The sequence below is a fragment of the Monodon monoceros genome, unplaced genomic scaffold, assembly GCF_005190385.1.
Source record: "Monodon monoceros isolate NGI ecotype Baffin Bay Population unplaced genomic scaffold, NGI_Narwhal_1 Super_Scaffold_1, whole genome shotgun sequence".
Lineage (NCBI taxonomy): Eukaryota > Metazoa > Chordata > Mammalia > Artiodactyla > Monodontidae > Monodon > Monodon monoceros.
This window is the reverse complement of record NW_021703765.1, coordinates 49626752-49649194: the sequence shown is the minus strand read 5'-3', so window position 1 is coordinate 49649194 and position 22443 is coordinate 49626752. Positions and strand designations below refer to the sequence as shown.

At 35.5% G+C, this 22443-nt stretch overlaps 1 protein-coding gene across 1 annotated transcript in view; it reads left to right on the top strand.

The window, feature by feature from the left end:
* Positions 1-22443, top strand: part of MIB1 (mindbomb E3 ubiquitin protein ligase 1) — a 113158-nt gene that overhangs the window by 29648 nt on the left and 61067 nt on the right. Inside the window, exons 5-9 of the mRNA XM_029223352.1 lie at positions 1-67; positions 1389-1593; positions 8459-8642; positions 14603-14747; positions 16376-16509. Of these exons, the coding sequence (XP_029079185.1) occupies positions 1-67; positions 1389-1593; positions 8459-8642; positions 14603-14747; positions 16376-16509 (735 nt within the window). The remainder of the gene's footprint in view (positions 68-1388; positions 1594-8458; positions 8643-14602; positions 14748-16375; positions 16510-22443) is intronic.

Sequence of the window (22443 nt, the reverse complement as noted above, 5' to 3'; positions counted from 1 at the left end):
TCTGACCTGAAGTGTGTCCAGGATGCCAAAGGAGGTTCTTTCTACAGAGATCATTGTCCTGTGCTAGGTGAGTTAACAGGCTAGAGAAAATTTCTAAATAATGGGTCAGAGATCATGGAATCGGAAAAGTGTTTAAATTGGGCTTTAAAAAAATTAGTTACCATTAAAGCTTTTTAAAGACATACTCTTTTGGTTTTATTTTGTTTTAAAGCATTTGTTCTTTTTAATTTATTTAAACTCTGAAAGAATTGTCATGACTTTTTGGTATAATTGATATACCATTTATATGGCATACTATATTTGAAACTTTTGTCTTTTAACCATAAACTTATATTGTTGAAAAATTTTGGGTTATATGATCAATGTTATATCTCTTATACTACTGAGAATAGGACCTAACAATTTAATGCTTATAAATTCCTTAGAATTTCTGTAAAATTTCTTTGAAAATATAAGAACAGCTCTAAGATTAAGATAATATGGTAAATATAATTTCATGTATCATTAAAATAAAAAAAGAACAAGAAAACCAAAACTAGTTTCATTTTATAGATTCTTCATTGTTGGCAAGATGAACATTTACCACATTCTTCTGATTAAACCTTTAGTCTCTGAATGCTTTCCTTTCTCATGTGAACGCTCTGTTCCTCTTTCCAAATCATTTGATTTGCCTTATTGCCCAAAAGTGCTGTTCTCTTCCAGCATACCTAATTTTTTTAAAAAGGAGAATGTAGAAGAAAATCTTATGGTTTTGAGGAGATCATCTCTTTCTCTTGCTTTCAGAAACTTTGTTTTGTATCTGGGTTTTACAAGGAAAGTGTAGAATCAGCATACCCATTTCAGATCCCTCAGCGTAGTATTTTATGATCATGAATCCTTTATCCCATAAGTAGTTTTGCAAATAATCTCAGAAATGGGCTTTGAAATATTTGAAAATGCTCTTTAGGGAAAAATCACAAGAACTATTTGGTAACTAATAACAGTAAGCCCTTCAGAGGCAAAAAAATTCCAGGGTTCTCTTTCATATACTTTAGTTAGTTATGTTGGCTCTTCAGCAAGTCATCCAGGCGGAAAGGTGAATATTGTCAATGCTCAGAACTTTGTGTTCTGATAGATGGTTGCCTAGTCTTCTGTGGATTCTGCCCCTGTTCAGTCATTGTTGTAAATCATTACATTATTTCTGGTTTTGAGTCTGTTTTCTTTTCTTTCTTTTTTTTAAAGCTCTCTAATTCTAGAATTTGATACTCACAGTATATTCTCAAAACATTTTAAGATTAGATAGTAACTAAAACTCAGATATCTTGGGCTTTTTCTTATTTAAAACAGTGCAGTTGCCTGTTGTTGCTGTGATTTTCCTTTTCCTTTGTCAACTCCCTCTGCAATTATAGGTGAGCAGAATGGCAACAGGAATCCTGGTGGATTGCAGATTGGTGACCTGGTCAATATAGATCTTGACCTAGAAATTGTACAGTCTTTGCAGCACGGTCATGGAGGATGGACTGATGGCATGTTTGAGACCTTAACTACAACTGGAACTGTTTGTGGCATTGATGAAGATCATGACATTGTAGTACAGTATCCAAGTGGCAATAGGTTGGTTATATTTTTTAATTTTCAGTAATGGCAAATAAAGTTAGTATATAGAGGAAAGAGCCTTAAAGAAAGCAAATAATGTGATATAATAAAACCTCTTACAGCTAACTCTTCAATAATAGATGAAAATCCGGAATATGTTGGTAAAGTGGAGGGAAACAAGTAAGAACAGTGTATGTGTGTGTGTGTGTGTGTGTGTGTGTGTGTGTGTGTGTGTGTGTATGTGTATATATTTATATGAATATATTTATGATTCAATGTTCTGTGCACTTTTTTTTTTCCTTTAGGGGGCAGAATACATTGTATCAGTATTAGGTCCAAGTATAGCTAAAAAGTTCTGTGTTCTGTTGGACTGCATCAGTCTACCCTGAATGAACGGGATAACAGTAAAACTCCTCTGGCCCATATCTCCAGCGTCATCTCATGGTAACACAGCTCTGCCTTGCCACAGACACCTGTGCACACACTAATGCTTATCAGCCACACAGCACTGCGTGTGTTTCCTCACTTCTGTAACCTTTGCACACACCACTCCTTCCATGCAGAATACCCTTTCCTCCTTGTCTCCCTCCTTCTCTGGATTAACTCCTTTGCCTCCTATAAATATTGAACTTTTATGCTTACTTCCTCTCTCCTTCCCCCCTCCCTGGTACATGCATACGCTATTTATCTGTTTAGGTCTCCTATTTACTAAAATGGTTATTTATTTGGTCTCTGGGTTTCGTGTTTCTTGGAGACTGGGCCTGTGCCTTTTATTTATTTGTCCCTAGGGGCCAAAATATATCCAGTTTACTAGTATGTTTACAGTATTTTAAAGAAAAAATTCGGTAGTTAAATTGAATAGTTGTCAAAGCTTTATTACTGACATGTACATAAAGAAACTAACTCTCTGAGATTCTTTAGGGGAAGGATTATATATGAAATAAGAAAAATTAACATTAAGTTGCTAACCACATTATAGAATTAGCTCTAATTGTGTTTAAATCTTAAGGATACACATGATAATATCAAGAGATACACAAAAAGCATTTGCCAAAATCCAACATCCTTCATGATAAAAATACTAAATAAACTAGGAACAGAAGGGAACTTCTTCAGCTTGATAAAGGACATCGATGAAAAACCCACAGCTAACAGCGTACAGTGGGAAAGACTGAATGCTTTCTCCTTTAAGATCAGGAACAAAACAAGAATGTCTGCTCTCCTCACTTTTATTCCATATTGTCCTAGAGGGTCTAGCTGGGGCAATTAGGCAAGAAAAAGAAATAAGAGGAAGGAAGAAGTTAAACCCTCTCTGTTCACAGGTGACACGATCTTGTGTATAGAAAAATCTAAAGAATCCACAAAAGAAACTGTTAGAACTAATAAATGAATTCAGCATAGTCACAGGATACAAGATCAATATAGAAAAATCAGGGCTTCCCTGGTGGCGCAGTGGTTGAGAGTCTGCCTGCCAGTGCAGGGGACACGGGTTCGTGCCCCAGTCCGGGAAGATCCCACATGCCGCGGAGCGGCTGGGCGCGTGAGCCATGGCCGCTGAGCCTGCGCGTCTGGAGCCTGTGCTCTGCAGGGGGAGAGGCCACAACAGTGAGAGGCCCGTGTACCAGAAAAAAAAAAAAGAAAAAGAAAAATCAGTTGTATTTCTGTATACTAGCAATGAACAATCTGAAAATGAAATTAAACAATTCCATTTTCAATAGCATCACAAAGAATAAAATACTTAAGAATAAATTTAGCCCAATAAGTACAAGATTTGTATACCAAAAACTATATAACATTGTTGAAGGAAATTAAAGATGACCTAAATGGAAAGATGTTTCATGTTTATGGATCAGAAGATTTAATGTTGTTTAGATGGTGTATTAGTTTCCTAGGGTTGCCATAACAAATTACCACAAACAGCAGCTTTACAACAGAAACTTATTCTTTCAAATTCTGGAGGCTAGAAGTCCAAAGTGAAGATGTTGGCAAGACTGTTTTCTTCTGGGTATCTGAGGGAGAATCTCTTCTATGCCTCTCTCCTGGCTTCTGGTGGTTGTTGGCAGTCCTTGGCTTTCCTTGGCTTGTCGATGCGTCACTCATTTCTCTGCCTCTGTCTTCACATGGTCTTGTCCCCTGTGAGTCTCTGTGCCCCTCTGTTGTCACATGACCTTCGTTTTTTTCTTCTGGGTACATAGTTTATTTTCAAATTCATTCAAGTCAGTCTCTGATTAGTCAAGTTCAGACAGTTGTAGGGAGATGATTTAATACCGAGAGCCACATCAACAGTCCTCCAGCCCGCTATTTTAGTTTCGTCAGGCCAACATTTGTACCTTAGCCATCCATAAGGAAATAACCCTAAGGAGGCATAGAAGAAAGTTAATTGAGCTCATGGAACTTCTAGAGTCTTTTACATAGACAATGATCAAAAGATGATTTTACGTGACCTTATAAGGACACCAGTCATTGGATTTAGGGCCCATCCTAATCTGATATGACCTCATTTTAACTTGATTACATCTGCAAACACCCTGTTTCTAAATATGCTCACATTCAGAGGTGTTGGGGATTAGCATTTCAGCATATCATTTGGGGGGAATAATTCAACATTTAACATATGACAGTATTCCTCAAACTAATCAACAGATTCAGTGCAATCCCTATCAAAATCCTTGCCCTTTTTTTTTTATACAGAAATTGGCAAACTGAACCTTAAATTCATACGGAAACTCAAGGGACCCAGAATAGCCAAAACAGTTTAAAAAATGAAGAACAAAGTTGGAGGACTCACACTTCCCAATTTGAAAATTTACCACAAAGCTACAGTAATCAAGACAGTCTGTTATAAAAATAAGCATGTAGATTGATGGAGTAGAACTGAGTCCAGAAATAAGCCCTTGCATTTAAAGTCAGTTGATTTTTGACAGGGGTTCAGCACAGTTCAATGGGGAAAGAACAGTCTTTTCAACAAACGGTGCCGACAGTATTTACAGATATTCAGTCATTGTGGTGTACATCTAATTTAATGTTAATTAATTTAATGTTATATGTCAAGTATACAACAATCTAAAAAATAAAGCTACAATTACAAAACAAAACAAATGATGCTGAGTCAATTGGATATTGACATGCAAAAGAATGAAATTGGACCCCTGCTACACACCATGTACAAATATTAAGTTAAAATGGATCACAGGGCTTCCCTGGTGGCGCAGTGGTTGAGAGTCTGCCTGCCGATGCAGGGGACACGGGTTCGTGCCCCAGTCCGGGAAGATCCCACATGCCGCGGAGTGGCTGGGCCCATGAGCCATGGCCGCTGAGCCTGCGCGTCTGGAGCCTGCGCGTCCGGAGCCTGTGCTCTGCAACGGAGAGGCCACAACAGTGAGAGGCCCACGTACCGCCAAAAAAAAAAAAAAAAAAAATGGATCACAGATCTAAATGCAAGAGCTAAAACTATAGAAGTCTTAAAACATAGGCATAAATCTTCTTGACCTTGAATTAGACAGTGGTTTCTTAGATATGACCTCCAAAGTAGAAGCAACCAAAGAAAGAGTGAATAGACTTCATCAAAATTAAAACTTTTGTGTTTCAAAGGAAACTATCAAGAAAGTGAGGAGACAACCCATGGAATGGGAGAAGATATTTGCAAATCATATGTCTGATTAGGGACTTATATCTAGAGTATAGTATAAAGAACTCTTAAAATTCAACAATAAAAGATAAATAACCTAATTGAAAAATGGGCAAAGGATTTGAACAGACAGTTTTCCACAGAAGATATAGAGATGGCCAATAAACTCATTGCATTAGTCTGCTAGGGCTGCCTTAACAAAATCCCACAGACTGGGTGGCTTAAACAACAGAGGTTTATTTTTTTACAGTTCTGGAGGCTGGAAGTCCAAGAACAAGGTGCCATCAGGGTTGGTTTCTGGTGAGACCTCTTCCTGGCTTGTAGAGGATTGCCTTCTCACATGGCACCCTACCTTTATGACATCATTTAACCTACTTGTGTCCCTAAAGGCCCAGTCTCCAAATACAGTTACATTAAGAGCTAGAGAGCTTTAACATATGAAATTTGGAGGGGCACAATTCATTTTATATCACCCTTGAAGAGATGCAGGACATTATTAGTTATTAGGGAAATGCAATTCAAAACCATGATGAGATGCCAGTTCACATGCTAGAATGACTAGAATAAAAAGGTAGGATAATTACAAGTGTTGCTGAGGGTATAGAGAAATTAGAACCAAACCTTCATACATTGATGGTAAGTACAAGAAGTGGTCTAGATGCTTTGGAAAACAGTTCAGTAGTTCCTCAAAATGCTATGTATAGAGTTACCGTATGACCTAGCATGTCTACTTCCAGGTTCGTACCCAAGAGAATTAAACCATGTGCCCATACGAAAATCTGCACATGTATGTTTGTAGAAGTATTATTCATAACAGCCAAAATGTGGAAATAACCCAAATGTCTATCAACTGGTGAATGGATAAAATGTGATATATCCATCCAATGGAATATTATATTTGGCCATAAAAAGGGATGGAGTACTGACATATGCTGCAACATAGATAAATCTTGAAAACATTATGTTGAGTGAAAGAAGCCAGTCACAAAAGGTCACATATTATCTGATTTTATTTGTACAGAATGTCCATAATAAGAAAATCCATAGAAACAGAAAGTATATTACTGGTTGTTAGGGGCTGGGGGGAGAGGGGTGAATTCACAATGACTGCTAATCGTTAAGGGGCTATCTTTTTGTGGTAATGAAAATGAAATTAGGTAGTGGTGGTTGGTTTATACAACTGAATATACTAAAACCACCGAATTACATGCTTTAAATGAGTGAATTGTATGATATGTGAGCTACATCTCAATAAAGCTCTTAATAAAAAAGAAGGAAAAAATCAACACAATTTAAGTTCAGAGTAGCATGTACTAGCATATTTTGTCTTAAATAGTATCTTATTTGTTATTTGGAAATGTTAGGTTAACACAGATTAGGATTATTACTTGCAGAATTCTTCCTCGGTCAAAATTCTTTCTTGGGCAGTAGTGTTATTAGTAACATGACATTTGACTTCTAGAAAATAATCTTTTTTTATTCTTTACTCAACACCAACTTATTAAATACTTACCCTGTATTAGGCCCTGTGATTAGTGTTAGAATTACAAAGACAAACAAGACATGGTCCTCTGCTTTGAAGGAGTTTCTCTATTAATTTGGATAGACAAAGTCAGAAATAGCTGTATTAAAATGTTTTAAGTAGTTATGATAGGTGAGTATTCAGGCTATTCTGAAGGTACAGAAGAAGAGTGGTCATTTCAGCTGGGCAAATCTGAGAAAACTTAAGCGAGCATATTACATTAAGTAAGGTTGAAAGATTTGGTTTTCACCTGGGCAAGGAAGCGCTGTAGGTAGAAGGAACAACTTGAGTAAATACTACTGTTCGGGCACTACACAGGTTTGGTAGATTTTGGAACTTTGGGAGTGAGGTAAATAAAGGGCACCATGACTCATAAGACTAAAAAGAAAACTTTTTGTATTTGAGTTTTATTCTTAACTGATCAGAGGCACTTCTTTCTCTTTGTGGTTGTTTTAGAAAGAAAGTTTACATGGTTATAGGAATTTAGTAAGCAGGGTTTTGTGTGTTGTGACCTCTCAGAGCCTTTTATATGCTAAGGGCCATTATAATAAGGAAAGGAGGGTATAATATGCCATATTGTAAAAGTTTATTTGACTAGGGAACCTTTTTTCCCTTGGAGTACCATATGGGACTAGGAGAAGTGTGTTATACACTGTGGTACAACTTTTCAATGGGATATTAAGTAGTCAATAAAATGGTGGTTGTGCAGATGGTAGCAGCATAGAAAAATGCTTATGTATAGGAAGGAAGAAATCCGAGTCCAAGTTTGTTTTGATATGGTGATTACAAGGATGTAAGATACCCATACATGGCAATTTAAAACTAGATAATATTTTTATCCATGAGATTGCAATGGTATGGGAAAATAGTGTACTCTTTGTAGAGCAGTTTGGCTCTATCAGAATTGTAAACAAATATATACTTTGATTAGGTGGCTCCTTTAAGAATCTCTAATGACATACTGACCCCCATGTGCACAAAGTTGTACATACAGTGATGTTTTTTATAGTATTGTTCGTTATAATAGTGAAAATGTGGAATTACTTTAAATGATAATCAGTAGGACAATCGCTAAGTACATTTGTGTATATCGATGCTATGGAATACTCTGTAGCCATTAAATCAAAATAAATAGATCTATATCTGTCACATTGAAAAATAAATGTTCCAAGATGCATCCTCTGAGAAAAAAGAAGCCACAGACTAATATATATATGTATATTATGATCCCATTTATGGAAAAAAAAACAACTCTCTTATAACCATTACTCTGCATATTAATAGAAGATCTGCAGGGCTACTCAATGGAGTATTAACTGTGGTGTCTAGTGGGGTGGGGAATGGTGATCCAGGTGTGTTTGTGTGAAATGGAACTTTCACTTTTACTTTACATGTTTATGAAATGTTTTAATTTTTAACGAGTGTGTATTACTTTTTTTGAGTGTTACTTTTTTTAATAACAATTTTATAAGACATGCAAGTGCGAATAAATCTAGACAGAAGTGCTAGACAGAAGTGTATCATATTCGGGTGGTGAGATTATGGATAACTCTTTTCCCAAATCTGAATAATAAAATCATAAAAAGAAATACAAATCATTCAGGATGTAATTGTAAAGGATTGCTTTACACTGTTGATGAGTTATAAAGCTTTTTTCCCTGTAATGGTTAACTAAGAATTTGTACTAAAATTAAGTAAACTTACCCATGTTGAATTTTGGCTTTGATTTTTAGGTGGACCTTCAATCCTGCTGTTCTCACTAAAGCGAACATTGTCCGAAGTGGGGATGCTGCTCAGGGTGCAGAAGGAGGCCCCTCACAGTTCCAAGTGGGTGATCTTGTACAAGTTTGTTATGACCTGGAAAGAATTAAACTTCTACAGAGAGGACATGGAGAATGGGCTGAAGCTATGCTCCCAGTAAGTACATATAAAATAATTTGGGACTAGGAAATATACCATGTTTATGTAGTTTTTAAAAGGTTTTAAAACTTTGATTTTAGAAAGTAAATTAGCATAATCCTTTGAGAATTGTAATCTTCATTGGCAGTTTAACATATATATGCCTTTTATTTTCTAACTTATTTCAGTTAGCTTAGCCTGGTAAAGTCCAAAGAAGAGCTATAGTTAATATTTTTCGATAGAGCTTTTAGTGGAGAATGTAATGTTGGCGTGAGGCAGAGAGGCTTCCTGATACTTCACCCCAGAATGAGAGCGACGTGCTCATCCAGTCACCAGCAGTGCTGGACCACTGCTGTTCTCCTCACTTGGGGCCACTTAACTTAAGACTGCAAGAGCAGCTCAGAACGTGTGCCTTCTGAGATAGCTTTGCTCCCAAAGAGCTACAGTTTAATTTTTTATTTAGTCATTCAATACATTTTTCGTCAAATATTCAGCAGTAACAAAATAATTTGTTTGTTCTGCCCTCTTTTCATTCATCTTTCTCTTTCTCCATCTTTTCCTTGCTTCTGTCCTCCTGTCTCTTTCCTTATGTACTACCTGTTCCATCCTGCCAGCTGCCCTTACTGCCTTGCCCTGTATCCCATTCCTTTCCACCTTGCTATATCCTCCTCTTCAGCTCTCCACTTTGCCCACTCCCTGCTCCTGTCTCATCCTGTTCCAAATCCTGTCTTCCCAAGTCCCATCCCATTTAAGCACCTCCTTCCTGTCCCATGTATACCTACCCTCCCACCCCCTTCATATGACATCCAACCCACCCTGGTGTGTTGTCCAGTCTCCTGTCCTGGTCAACACCTTTTTCTCTTCCTGTCCAGCCCCAACTCCTGCCCCATTTGCCCCCTCCTATCCTGTCCAGTCCCCCTTTCCTATCCTTCATGATGTCCTGTCCCTCCATCAGTCCATTCCTCCTTCCTGCCTTAGTCCTTCAGCAGATGTTTTAGCAGAAGCAGTGTGCCTGTTAGCCTTCAGGGATGTACTAGTGAACACAACAGAAAAAAAAAAATCTCTGTTGTTGTGGTGCTTTCATTCAAAGACATTTCATAGTTTGCACATGTTGCTGACGTTTTTTATTGCTTTAGTTAGGTATTGAATAAGTGATAGTTGTATTTCAGGACTATATTTTAGAATCATTATTTTTCTCCAAAAAGTTGAGTTCTATATAATCCCTCTTTGTTTTGTTTGCTTTTGGTATTAAAGTTGGTTAAAAAAATGTATTAATATACTTCAGGCCTCAGTATACTGTGGTGTTACTTAAAATGTCATTTTTTGACGTATTTTATAGGAGCTATATATACTATTTAAAATTATTTTATAGTCAAGATGTTTTTGTTTTTTCCCCTTATCAGTGACACCTTATAGCATCTTCCATCTGTTGAGTGCCCAGTTATACTGAGCACTGTGCTGAATGATGTATACGTACATATGCAGCACATACTATATATATGTTTACACATATATACATAAACATACAAACTTTATTTGTCTTAGGAATATTATAAGTAGGTGGTGGTATGACATCCTTATTTTAAATACGAGGAAATCAGAACTAAGATAATGAACTGGAATTTGAACCCAAATCTATATTACTTCAAAGCCTGTCTCCCATATTAAGCTGCTGTATAAGCAAAACCTCTAGGTAATTTCTGGAGGGCAGTACTGGGATTCCAGTAGTGAAGACGTAGATTTGAATCTTCTCAAATCCTCATGATAACAACTAGATTAGTTAGCATAACCGAAAAAGCTACAAACATCTGTAACAAAGCCAGGTGATAGAATAGTCTTGTGAATCTTAAAATGTGAACGAGTAAAGATAAACCATTGACAGCTACAGGGTCTGCATCTGTGTGGCAGCAGAGAGAATTAATGGAGCATCAGGTGGACCTGAGAAGGGGGAAACTCCAGAATAGCTAATGAGTATTCATTGGTTAGTGTGGTAGATTAATGTGATAACAACAGCCGAACCTGGGAGGGCTCTTGTAGACTCCAGTTTGGGGTGAGAGCAATAAGTCCATGCTAAAGTCTGAAGGGACTGGAGTAGCCTGGGGCTATAAACTCTCCAAACCAACCAGCCAAATCTCCCTTCCAGGGCAGAGCCCTCCATTGAGGAGAAAATGCTGGGAATAGAAGCCAGATTGAGTAGGGTAGAGAGAGTAGGCACAAAGGAAAGAGTAAATCCAGGCAAAAGTTGGAAGGGATCATGGTTGAATCCCTATGCACTGTTATTATTGAAAAAGGAGAATAAGGAATAGAATAACTTCTCCACAGACAGATGAAAGTACATCAGAAAGATATGCACAGAAAACTAAAATCTAATAATTCAAAATGAGCTAAAAAATTAAGAAGATGATAAAAGACATGAAAGGATAAAATAAGTCATAGTTAGAAATGAGGTAGAACTTAGGAAAGAATTTTAAAAAATTCATTTCAGAAATGAAGTAAGCTAGAAGCAACATAGAGCAAATAAATACAACAGATAATGCCTTAAGAGAAACAGAAGGTAAAAAGGAGGAAAAATTTTAAAATCAAAAAGATAAAATGTATTTGAGAGAAAGTGACAAATATAGAATATCTAATATATGTGTATTAGGGAATCCTTGCAAAAAGGAAAAAACAGAAACCAAAGTAATGGAATATAACAAATGCTAAAATTTGTAATTCCAGGAAAATTTACCTGAAATTGAAAGATTTGAAATTAAATATTAAAAGGGCACGTTGCATACCTGGGAAAACTAACCCAGAACACCAAACACAGAGCCATATTCTGGTAAAATAATAGAATCTTCAAGAAAAGAAAAATTTCTTTGGGTATCTAGGAAAAAAGACCAAGTTACTTATAAAGGAAAGAAAATCAGATTGTTGTTAAGAAAAAAAAATGTGATCTCAATGTTTTATGCCAGAAAACAATGAAATAACATTTATTTAAGGTGCTCAAGGAAAGAAAACGTAAGCTAAGGATTTTATATATAACCAAACCGACTTTCAAGTACTGTAAAGGCTGTAGACTGCTGTGAAATGTAAGAATCCAGAGAATTGAGTCCCCATGAGCCTTTTCTGAGTAATCTATTAGAGAATTAGTTTTAGACAACCAAAATGACTGAAGAAATGTCAACTGAAGGACTGGTAGTGATCATTAAATAAATATTTATTTATTGAACTAAGATTAAATGAAGGAAACGGTAGAGTTTATAATGGAAACAGTATAGTTATAAAGGAAACGGTAGAGTTCATAATGGTTATATGCTCTAACAAGATAAAGTATGACTGTCAGAAAATGGGCTGGGAATGCACAGAGGATATGGTAAGTTTAATGAGCTGTTTGATTGCATTTTAGTTATTAATTGGGACTATATAAAGTTTAATATAAACTTTATATTTAAAAAAGCAAACAATGGAAGGATTAACCATAAAGTTTAAAAAAAGTTTTCATGTATAGCAAGGTAATATGATATGGGGGACAAAGGTAGAAGGGAAACATCTTTGAATATGTCTTATTTTATAGATTTGATTTGAAATCACATGTATTTTATACAATTAGAAAACAAAATTAAGTTCAAAAAGGAAACTCCCCAAAGTGGAGAATAAAATGAAACAAATGAACCTAAGTGTGTTTCCTGTTGGCATAATCATACAGAGAGGAAATTCCAAGTGATTTCCAAATGAGCAGTTATATGATAATTCTAATTCTGTTATTCCCAGTGACCCTGAGGACCAGAATTATCAGAGAGGTAAAAAAGAGACGCAGATGTAGTATAGAAGAGGTTAAGTAAAGACCCTGTAGTCTGGAATTTGAATTGGGAGAGTGTTTAAACTCACGATTTATTTTATCTTTGTTTTAAAACACACTGCGCCCCCCTCCATTTCCTAGCTCTGTCCATGAAAAGGCGTGGAAACAGTGACCATTCCTGTAACAATAACCAACCTTAGTGCCTAGATTATGGTCTCGAAATAGCCTTTCCCTCTGTGAAGAATCAGGGCTCTTTGGAGAAATGGCTAATTCTAGTTCTTTGGCAGGGAGTGAACAAGATGAGCCTCATACCAGATAGCAAGGAAGCTATCAAAGATTTCTAGGTGATGTTAAAACGATCTGGCAGCCAATTTGAAGGGTTTCTCACCAAATACTGAGACAGATGAATCTATTAAACTGCACCAATTAGTAAAATTAAGATTGGATGAATCTTTATAAGACGAATAACCCTGTTTTTTCAACAAGTAATTTGCAAAGAAAAAAAATGTGTAGGTTTCGTTAGGAACTTGATTTAAACAAACTAAAAAAAATTGTCATTTGTGAGGCAATCAGAAATTTGAACACTGACTAGTAGTTTATTTTATTATAGTTATTGATAATTTGGGATAGGTTGATAATAGTATTGAAGTTATATTAAAAAAAAGAGTTTACATGACAAAATAATACAGGAGGGGAGAATGGATAGGGAAAACAAGATTGGCCATGAGCTGACAATTGTTAAAACTGGTTGATGGGTACATGAGGATTCAATATACAATTGTCTATTTTTGTGTGTTTGAGATTTTCCGTAAAGAACAGTTAAGGAGGGAAAAAAAAAAAAAGAATGCAGCCTCAAAGAGTTTGAGATGATGGTGGAAAATCCCAGGTGAAAATGTCTAATGAGAAGTTAAAATTGGTGTGTGTTTTGGGGCGAGGAGAGGGGTAAACAGGGCTGGAGTAGTATATTTTGAAGTCTTTGGAAGTAAGACGATAGTTGTCAAGTGGATTACATTTCCAAGAAAGTAGAGTAAAAAACAAGCAATAAAGTTTGGGAGAATGAACAGACTTAGGAATCTGAAGAAGGAAAAGGAGCCAGTGAGTGGAAAAAGGGAAGGAACAGGCAGAAAGATTAGGCTGTCATCCAGAAATCAAGGGAATATTTTCAAGAGTTGGAGTCAGATGCTGTGGAGAGGTCAAAATAGAAAACAAGTTTAAGGGCAGTCTCCTCTGTGTTAGGAAATAGTCAGATATTATCACTATCACCAGTTTTCTAGTGTTGTCATTGGCTATTCTGTTGTGCATAAGAGAATGGGTTTTGGACCTGAGTTTGAAATGGGGCTAATAAGATTACATAGCTTTCAGGATTTTATGTATTAGGTGAGTCAATACGTATAAAGCTCTTAGAACAGTACCTACCACGTGAGGGCTGCTGCTTCTGGTTGTGTTCCGTACCTAATTGCTCTTCTTACTACATATATTTAATAAGCATGTTACTTCTACATACTTCTGTTTTGAAATCAGGCTTGATTCCAAAAAGGATTTAAACATAGATGTAAGCTTTGAGCCCTTTTTGGTTTAAATTGCTTTTTTTAGAAATCAGATTTTCTTTTTTTAGGCTAGATTGATGATGGTTTTGGACCACTTGCATTACAAGTTCTCAAGAAGTATCTTATGAGGTTAAAAAAGGATTGGGGACTTCCCTGGTGGTGCAGTGGTTGAGAATCCGCCTGCCAATGCAGGGGACACAAGATCCCACATGCGTGGAGCAGCTAAGCCCATGTGCCACAACTACTGAGCCTGTCTGTGCTCTAGTAGCCCCTGCTTGCCGCAACTAGAGAAAGCCCATGCGCAGCAGTGAAGACCCAGCGCAGCCAACAATCAATCAATCAATAAATTTACAAAATAAATTAACAAAAAAAAGGATTGAATATCAGAAACCAAGATTTTGTGAACTTTTATGAATAAAATAGATTGTCATGATTGTTTTATATTATTGTGGAAATGTAGTTTTATTAAAATATTTTTTAAAGATACTCTTTAAAGTTTGTCACTAATAACCCATTTGAATATGATTATCCTTTAAAGGTTTTTTTTATTAGGAGTGAAGTAAAATTAGTACTTCAAATATGTAAAAACTGGTGATTGATTTTTACAGTGTATACTTCAGACTTGAACCATGAATCTAATTTTTTTTAAGACTTTAGGTAAAGTTGGCCGAGTACAACAAATTTATTCAGACAGTGATTTAAAGGTGGAAGTCTGTGGAACATCTTGGACGTATAATCCAGCAGCAGTTTCCAAGGTGGCATCTGCAGGATCAGCCATTAGCAATGCATCTGGTGGTATGTTTTGTTTCATGTTTCTCTAAAAGTAATATGGTTTACATTAGAACCTTTCCCAATTCCCCAGTTCTTGTATACAGATAATGTTGTATGTGTTCTTGATTTTCTCCTAGATCACATAACCTCACTTGAATATTAACTACCTTTTAAACTTTCGCTAAAGGTTTTTTATTTTTTTCTGCTTTTTTCATATGATGAACAATCTTTGTTCTGGTTGAGGTATGCCCTGGAAAAGTTCCATAAATATGTGCTTTTTCTTGGATATATCAAGGGCTTCTCCACATCAAATCTGAGATACCTGAAATTCAACATTCTTACTCCTAGTCGGAAGTTATGTTTTCTGCTAAAGAACCATCACTTTCTTAGACTACTTTATTTTCTTTTTATTTCCAATATTATTGCTAGCCGATGGCTTTCTTTCTGGATATTTTTACATATCAGCTATACTTTTTCTCTTGTCATTTAATAGGAGTTATATACATGCCACAATGAGTAGAAAGCTGTGTTGAGATGTGAGTATGCTGGATGCTTGGGTAGACTCATGCTCAGAATCTTCCCTTCTTATGCTCCCGCTTTATATACACACTCACTTCATTCAACAGCAAATTACAGCTTACTGTATGTGTATTGTTGTCATCCAGAAAAGAAGATAGAACCATAACTGTGAACAGTAAGAAAGTAAAGGAAAACATTGGGTGACCTCCAGTTTTATTTTGTACTGCTTTCTGCTTCTTTGCTTCTGTCTTGTCTTTCCTGCTGTAATTTGCTAATGTATTTGAAGTTTAAATCATGTGGTGTTATTTTTACCTTGAGGTTAGATGGCATCACAGTAGGCTGACTTTTAACAAATTGAAAGAGTGAAGGATGGTATCCTTCTCTCAAGTAATGTGGACTAGGTGTTGGGCCTCTGCCCCACTTTGTGACTTCTTTCCTTTCCAGTAAGTAGATCCAAGAGTTAAGGAGTAGAACTGGGTAGATTTGCTACTGATAAATGCTATTTAGAAAAAAAAATCATATTGAAAGGGTTTCTGTAAACACATCTCTGGTTCTTTCTTCTTTTAGTCAAAACCAGTCAATTGGCACCTTTGAAGTATGTTATTAACCCTTAGAGATCCATTTTTAACTGAAAATTGGTTTGTTCCTAAAATATTTCCCCAGGCATTATAGAGATTATATTGCTTTTGAATCATAACCATTGATCTGTTGATCTAGTCTAAGATCTGTAACATTGAGCTCCGAGTGTCCATATGATATACTTAAGACCTGAAAGACAATTTGTATCATTATGATACTCCCATTGTAGTGTGTTCATTTATAATATCTTTGGTATGACTCCTAAATCTTGAATTCTAGTTTGTACGTAACTCTTCTTTTTCTGAAATGTTAACTTGAAGTACATGAATTGGAGTAAACTGGGAATAACTGTGGGCTCGAATTTAATGCAGCTTTATATGGTAGTAATTATAATGTGCATGGGTAATATCTGTAGCATAGTACAAAAATAATACTAATGATAGAAATAATAAAAAAGGAAAAGTATATATTACAGGCATATGGGTAATGCTTGTCTGTTAGTAGTTAAGGTTTGAGATCCTCCTATATTAGCAGCTTTATTTGATGCTTTACAGAAAGACTCTCCCAACTCTTGAAGAAATTATTTGAAACCCAAGAATCTGGTGACCTCAATGAAGAATTAGTTAAGGCTGCTGCCAATGGAGATGTTGCTAAAGTGGAAGATTTGCTAAAAAGACCAGATGTGGATGTGAGCATTTTAAAAATTATTTTGAAGCATACACAAGAATGGAATAGTTATAACGAACCTTATACTTCAACAGTTATTATATTTTGCCACATGTGCTTCATCTATTCCTTCTTGCTTGTTTTTCTAAGGTATTTTAAAGAAGACACTGGGCATCACTTCTTCATTGTGCATTTCTAAAAGATATTGACATTTTCTTAATACTGACTTTTTACATTTTATGATTGACAAAATTTACTTTTAGGTTTTTAAGTAGTAAGTGTCCTTTTGGGAAATTCAGTGAAATTTTCTCATGTAAATGTTATCTTATTATGTTTAAAAAATATATTTTAGTAAATTTTATAAGCAATTTTCCATCTCTCTTTTCAAAACATTTAATTTAAACTTTTTCCCTCCTCTCCTTATGAAAATTGACTGTTTCATAGTTTATAATGCAGGTGAATTAGGGTTCATGCATTTTGTGAATCTTAATAGTTTATGTTGTAATTTTACCATTTACAGAAGCCATATTTTAAACGGGTTCAAAACTTAAATTTTGGTTCTTGCTTAGTCATCCATTGGCTTTGTCATTGCTACTATTGTGGCGCCAGTATGATGTCAGTACCAGCCAAGAGACTGTAGGTTGAGTGTCAATTTGGATCATTGTCACTGTGTAGTGAGGGCTTTTGTTGCCACGTTTTTGTGTGCAAGTATGCTGGATAGTTTGACAAAGATCAGATCTGTAATTATAAGGTGTAAACATCTTATTTCTATGATCTCATGTGGCATTTTAGGTTTATTAGAGATCAGTTGCAGCAGCATGACACAGTGGTTTCTTGATTGGTTATGGGCTATGTCACAAATAATTTGTTTCAGATATTCAAGTTTTTTGTGTTTGGAAAGTAGAGTCAGACTTCTTTTATATTCAGTCAAGCAGATTTACATGTTATTGTACTTAATTTTTTCCTTTAATTACTAATTTATTTTAGTTGTTTTTTAGAATGTCATACATTCTAAAAATTTCAAGAGAAAAACAGTTCTACAAGGTTTGTTATGAAAAACAGCATCTCTTTCTCAATCTTATTTTACTTTTCTTCAGAGGCAGCTATTTTCACCTCTTTCAGCTGATTTTCTTCATATACTTACCTCCACATCTTTCAATAACATATTTCTATTGTTATTTCTTGATTTTTATGTTTTAGGAGTTATCTTTTGATACCTCTCTGTGAAGGTGAGGATTCAGCTTTCTTTTGCCACCTCCAGCCCATCCCCACTACACACATACACACCTCTTCCAGGTTCTTAATGTGGTATTATATTGTATTGTAATTTTGTTAAGATTAAAATTAATTGTACATGTTATTATTCAAATGACATTCATATCTAAGCTGTGGAGGATACTAGATTGTGTTTTCTTACACAACTTTCTGTTTTCCTTGGTGTTCATAATTGTTCTTTAAAAGAAAAACTGAGGTGTAATTTACATACAGTGAAATACATGGATCAGTTTTGACAAATGCATATACCCGCATAATCCACAGCCTTATTAAGATGTAGAACATTTCCTTCGTTCCAAAGAGTTCACTTGTAGTTTTTCCCAGTCTCTCTTATTCCCAAGAGATAATCTAAAATTGTTTTCACTTATTAGCAATCTATATTGTTATAATTAATTCTTCTCCAAAATTCTCTCTAATTGTGTAATCTGTCAAGAAATTCAGGCACATCAGGTATGTAGTCATTTTATCTTCTGAGAGAGATTTCTCTCAGTGCCTTCTGACCTCTTCCATTTGGCCAGGTTGCTCTCTATGCCTGATGCCTGTTTGGAATGTCTCTCACACATCATCCTGGGGGTGCCCTTCCCCTCTCTGCTGTGTTGGATTTTTTGTTTTCTGTATCCTCTGTCCTTCTGTTTCAAAGTTTATTCCCTCTTTTGTGAAGTATGGCTTTTAGTAGCTTCTTGAGAAAAAGAGTGCATGGGAAATAGACCTTCAATATATATATATTTTAACCTTACTATTAGGTTTTAGATGGGAATAGAATTCAAGGTTAGATATTATTTTCCTTCAGAATAATCCCATTTTCTTCCAGCATTCAGAATTGCTGTTGAGAAGACTTATTAAGCCATTCTGATTCCTGATCGATACTGCATGTGAGCTGTTTTTTCTTTTTTTCTTTCAAGCATGAACATCTCTTTTTGTCACCACAGTCTGAACTTGTACAGTGTTGTGCTTTGCTGTGGATCCGTTTTCATCCATTACTTTTAATGCTTGATCTTTATATTCTGGAAATCTTGTCTTTCATATTTGGAATTTTTGATCATTTTTTTTTTTAGATTTTATCTTTAGAGCAGTTTTACAAACTAAAATTGAGAGAGGTACAGAGATTTCCCATGTATTCCCAGTCTATCCAAATGCATAGCCTCCCCCATTATCAACATCACTTGCTAGAATGGTACATTGTTTTACTAAGGATGACCTATATTGACACATCATAATCACCCAAAGTCCATAGTTTACCTTAGAGTTCACTCTTGGTGTTGTACCTTCTGTGGGTTTGTACTATGGTATAATGATATGTATCCATCATTATAATATCATACAGAGTATTTTTACTGCCCTAAAAATCTTCTGTGGTCTGCCTGTTCACCTCTTTTCCCCACCCCATCTCTGGCAAGCACTGATCTTTTTATTGTATTCATAGTTTTGCCTTTTCCAGAATGTCATATAGTTGGAATCATACAGTATGTAACCTTTTCAGTTTGGCTTCTTTCACTTAGTAATAGGCATTCAAGTTTCTTCCATGTCTTTCTATGTCTTGATAGCTTGTTTCTTTTTAGTGCTGATTAATATTCCATTGTCTGGTTGCATCAGGGTTTATCCATTCACCTATGTAGGACATGTTAGTTATGAATAAAGCTGCTGTAAATGTCTGTATGCAGGTTTTTGTGTGGACGTAAGTTTTCAGCTTTCTTTAGATTAGTACTAAGGAATGTGATTGCTGGATCATATAGTAAAGAATGTGTTTCCCTGATGATATATATTGTGGAGCATCTTTTCATATGCTTATTTGCCATTTGTATGTCTTCTTCGGTGAGGTGTTTGTTCAGGTCTTTGGCCCATTTTTTAATTGGGCTGTTTTCTTAATGTTGAGTTTTAAGAGTTCTTTGTATATTTTGGATAACAGTACTTTATTAGATATGTCTTTTGCAAATATTTTTTCCCAGTCCGTGGCTTGTCTTCTCATTACCTTGATATTTTGTTTTGCAGAGCAGAAAATCTTAATTTTAGTGAAGTTCAGCTTATCAACTATTTCTTTCATAGATCATGTCTTTGGTGTTGTATCTTAAAAAAAAAAGTCATCACCATACCCAAGGTCATCTAGGGTTTCTCCTGTGTTATCTTTTAGAAGTTTTATAGTTTTGTGTTTTACATTTAGGTCTGTGATCCATTTTGTTAATTTTTGTGAAAAGTGTAAGGTCTGTATCTGGATTCATTTTTTGCATGCGGTTCCAGCACCATTTGTTAAAAAGATTATCTTTGCTCCATTGTATTGCCTTTGCTTCTTTGTTAAAAATCTCTTGACTATATTTATGAGAGGCTATTTCTGGGCTTTCTGTTCTTTTCCTTTGTTCCGTTTGTCTGTTCTTTGGCCAGTACCACACTGTCTTGATTACTGTAGCTTTGTAGTAAGTCTTGGAGTCAGGTAGTGTCAGTCCTCCAGATTTGTTGTTCTTCAGTATTAAGTTGGCTATTCTGGGTCTTTTGCCTTTCAGTATAAACTTTAGAATCAGTTTGTCAGTATCCATAAAATAACTTGCTGGGATTTTGATAGGGATTGCATTGAATTTATGGGTCAAGTTGGGAAGAACTGTTAGTCTTTCTATCCATGAACATGGAGTATACTCCATTTATTTAGTTCCTTGATTTCATTCATCAGAGTTTTGTAGTTCTCCTCATGTAGATCGTATACATATTTTGTTAGATTTATACTTTAGTGTTTGATTTTGGGGGGTGTAATGGTAATGTGATGGTATTGTGGGTTTTTTTTACATTTCCTTGATTATTAGTAATGTTGAGCATCTTTCTATGTACCTGTTGGCCATCTGTATGTTTTCGTTGGAAAAATGTCCATTCAGATCCTCTGCTCATTCTTTAATCAAATTGTTTTTCTTGCTTTTGAATTGTATGGGTTCTTTATGTATTTTGGATATTAACTTATCAGATATACGATTTGCGCATATTTTCTCCTATTCAGCAGGTTGCCTTTTCATTTTGTTGATGATTTCCTTTGCTGTGCTGTGATATTATGTTTTCAGTTTCATATTCTACTTGTTTGTTAGTATATAGGAATGCAATTGACACTTGTGTATTAACCTTGTATCCTGCAGCCTAGCTATAATTGCTTATTAGTTTCAGGAGTTTTTTGGTCTCTTTCAGATTTTCTACGTAGATGATCATGTCATCTGTGGACAAGGACAGTTTCCTGTCTTCCTTTTATTTTCTTTCATACCTTTTATTTTCTTTTCTTGCCTTACTGTATTAGCAAGGATTTCTAGTATGATGTTGAAAAGGAGTGGTGGAAGTGGACCTGCTTGCCTTGTACCCAATTTTAATAGGAAAGTTGGGAGTTTCTCACCATTAAATATGATGCTAGCTGTAATTTTTTTGTACCTAGTCTTTTTCAAATTGAGAAAGTTCCCCTTTATTCCTTGTTTACTGAGAGTTTTTATGATGGGTGTTGGATTTTTTCACATGCTTTTTCTGCATCTATTGATACAATCATGTGATTTTTCTTCTTAACTCTGTTTGTGTGATGGATTACGTTAATTGAGTTTTGAATGTTGAACCAGCCTTCAATACCTGGGATAAATTCTACTTGGTTGTGGTGTATAATTCTTTATGTACTTTCTGGGATTTGATTTGCTAACATTTTGTTGAGGATTTTTGTATCTGTGTTCATGAGAGATATTGGTCTGTAGTTTTCCTTTCTTGTAGTGTCTTTGTCCAGTTTTGGTATTAGGGTAATCTGCCCTCATAGAATGACTTAGGAAGTTTTCCTTCAGCTTCTAGCCTCTGAAAGAGATTGTAGAGAATTGGTATAATTCTTCCTTAAATGTTTGGTAGAATTCACTGGTAAACCCATATGGGCCTGGTGCTTTTGGTTTTTGAAGTTCATTGATTATTGATTCAGTTTCTTTATTGGACAGAGGCCTTTCACATGGTCTGTTTCTTCTTGTGTGAGTTTTGGCAGATTGTGTCTTTCAAGAGATTGGTCCATTTCATCTAGCCTATCAAATTTGTGGGCAGTTTCCAGAATATTCCATATTATCCTTTTAATGTCCATGGTATCTGTAATGATATCCCCCTTTTCTTATATTAGTAATTGGTGTCCTTAGCCATTTTTTATAAAAGGTTTTATGGATGGGAGTGAATGTAGTGGGATTAAGGAATTACACTTAGACTTGGGTGTATCCATGAATAAGTAATGCATTTACACAACATCTGAAGTGAAGAAAAGGTTGGTTGAAAATTACTGCTTTATATTAGAACAGTTGTGTATAGCTACCCTGGTAACTCATTTATGTAGGCTTCATGGTAGTTTGCATTTGTCAAACTACCATTAGCATTTGGCTATATTGGCTGAATTGAATTTCTTTATACTGTAGCAGACAGTATCTTTTCTGAAGGTTTTTCCATTCACCTCATTGCTTTTTCTTCATTGAAACAGACTCTGAGATTTAATAATTCAAGTAGATACATACATGCAAAACGAATGTAACTTACTTCCCTTCGTCCCTTCTTCCCCTCCTTCTTTTCTATTTTCACCTTTGCAGACTGCCTAAAAGTTTTCATAACTCTTTGAACAATGGAAATTTCAAAGTTCCTGTATCCCTCCCTAAATTAGAGAAACCAGTTTCTGGTGATCTATGCTAGGATATATAGAACACCAACCTAAATT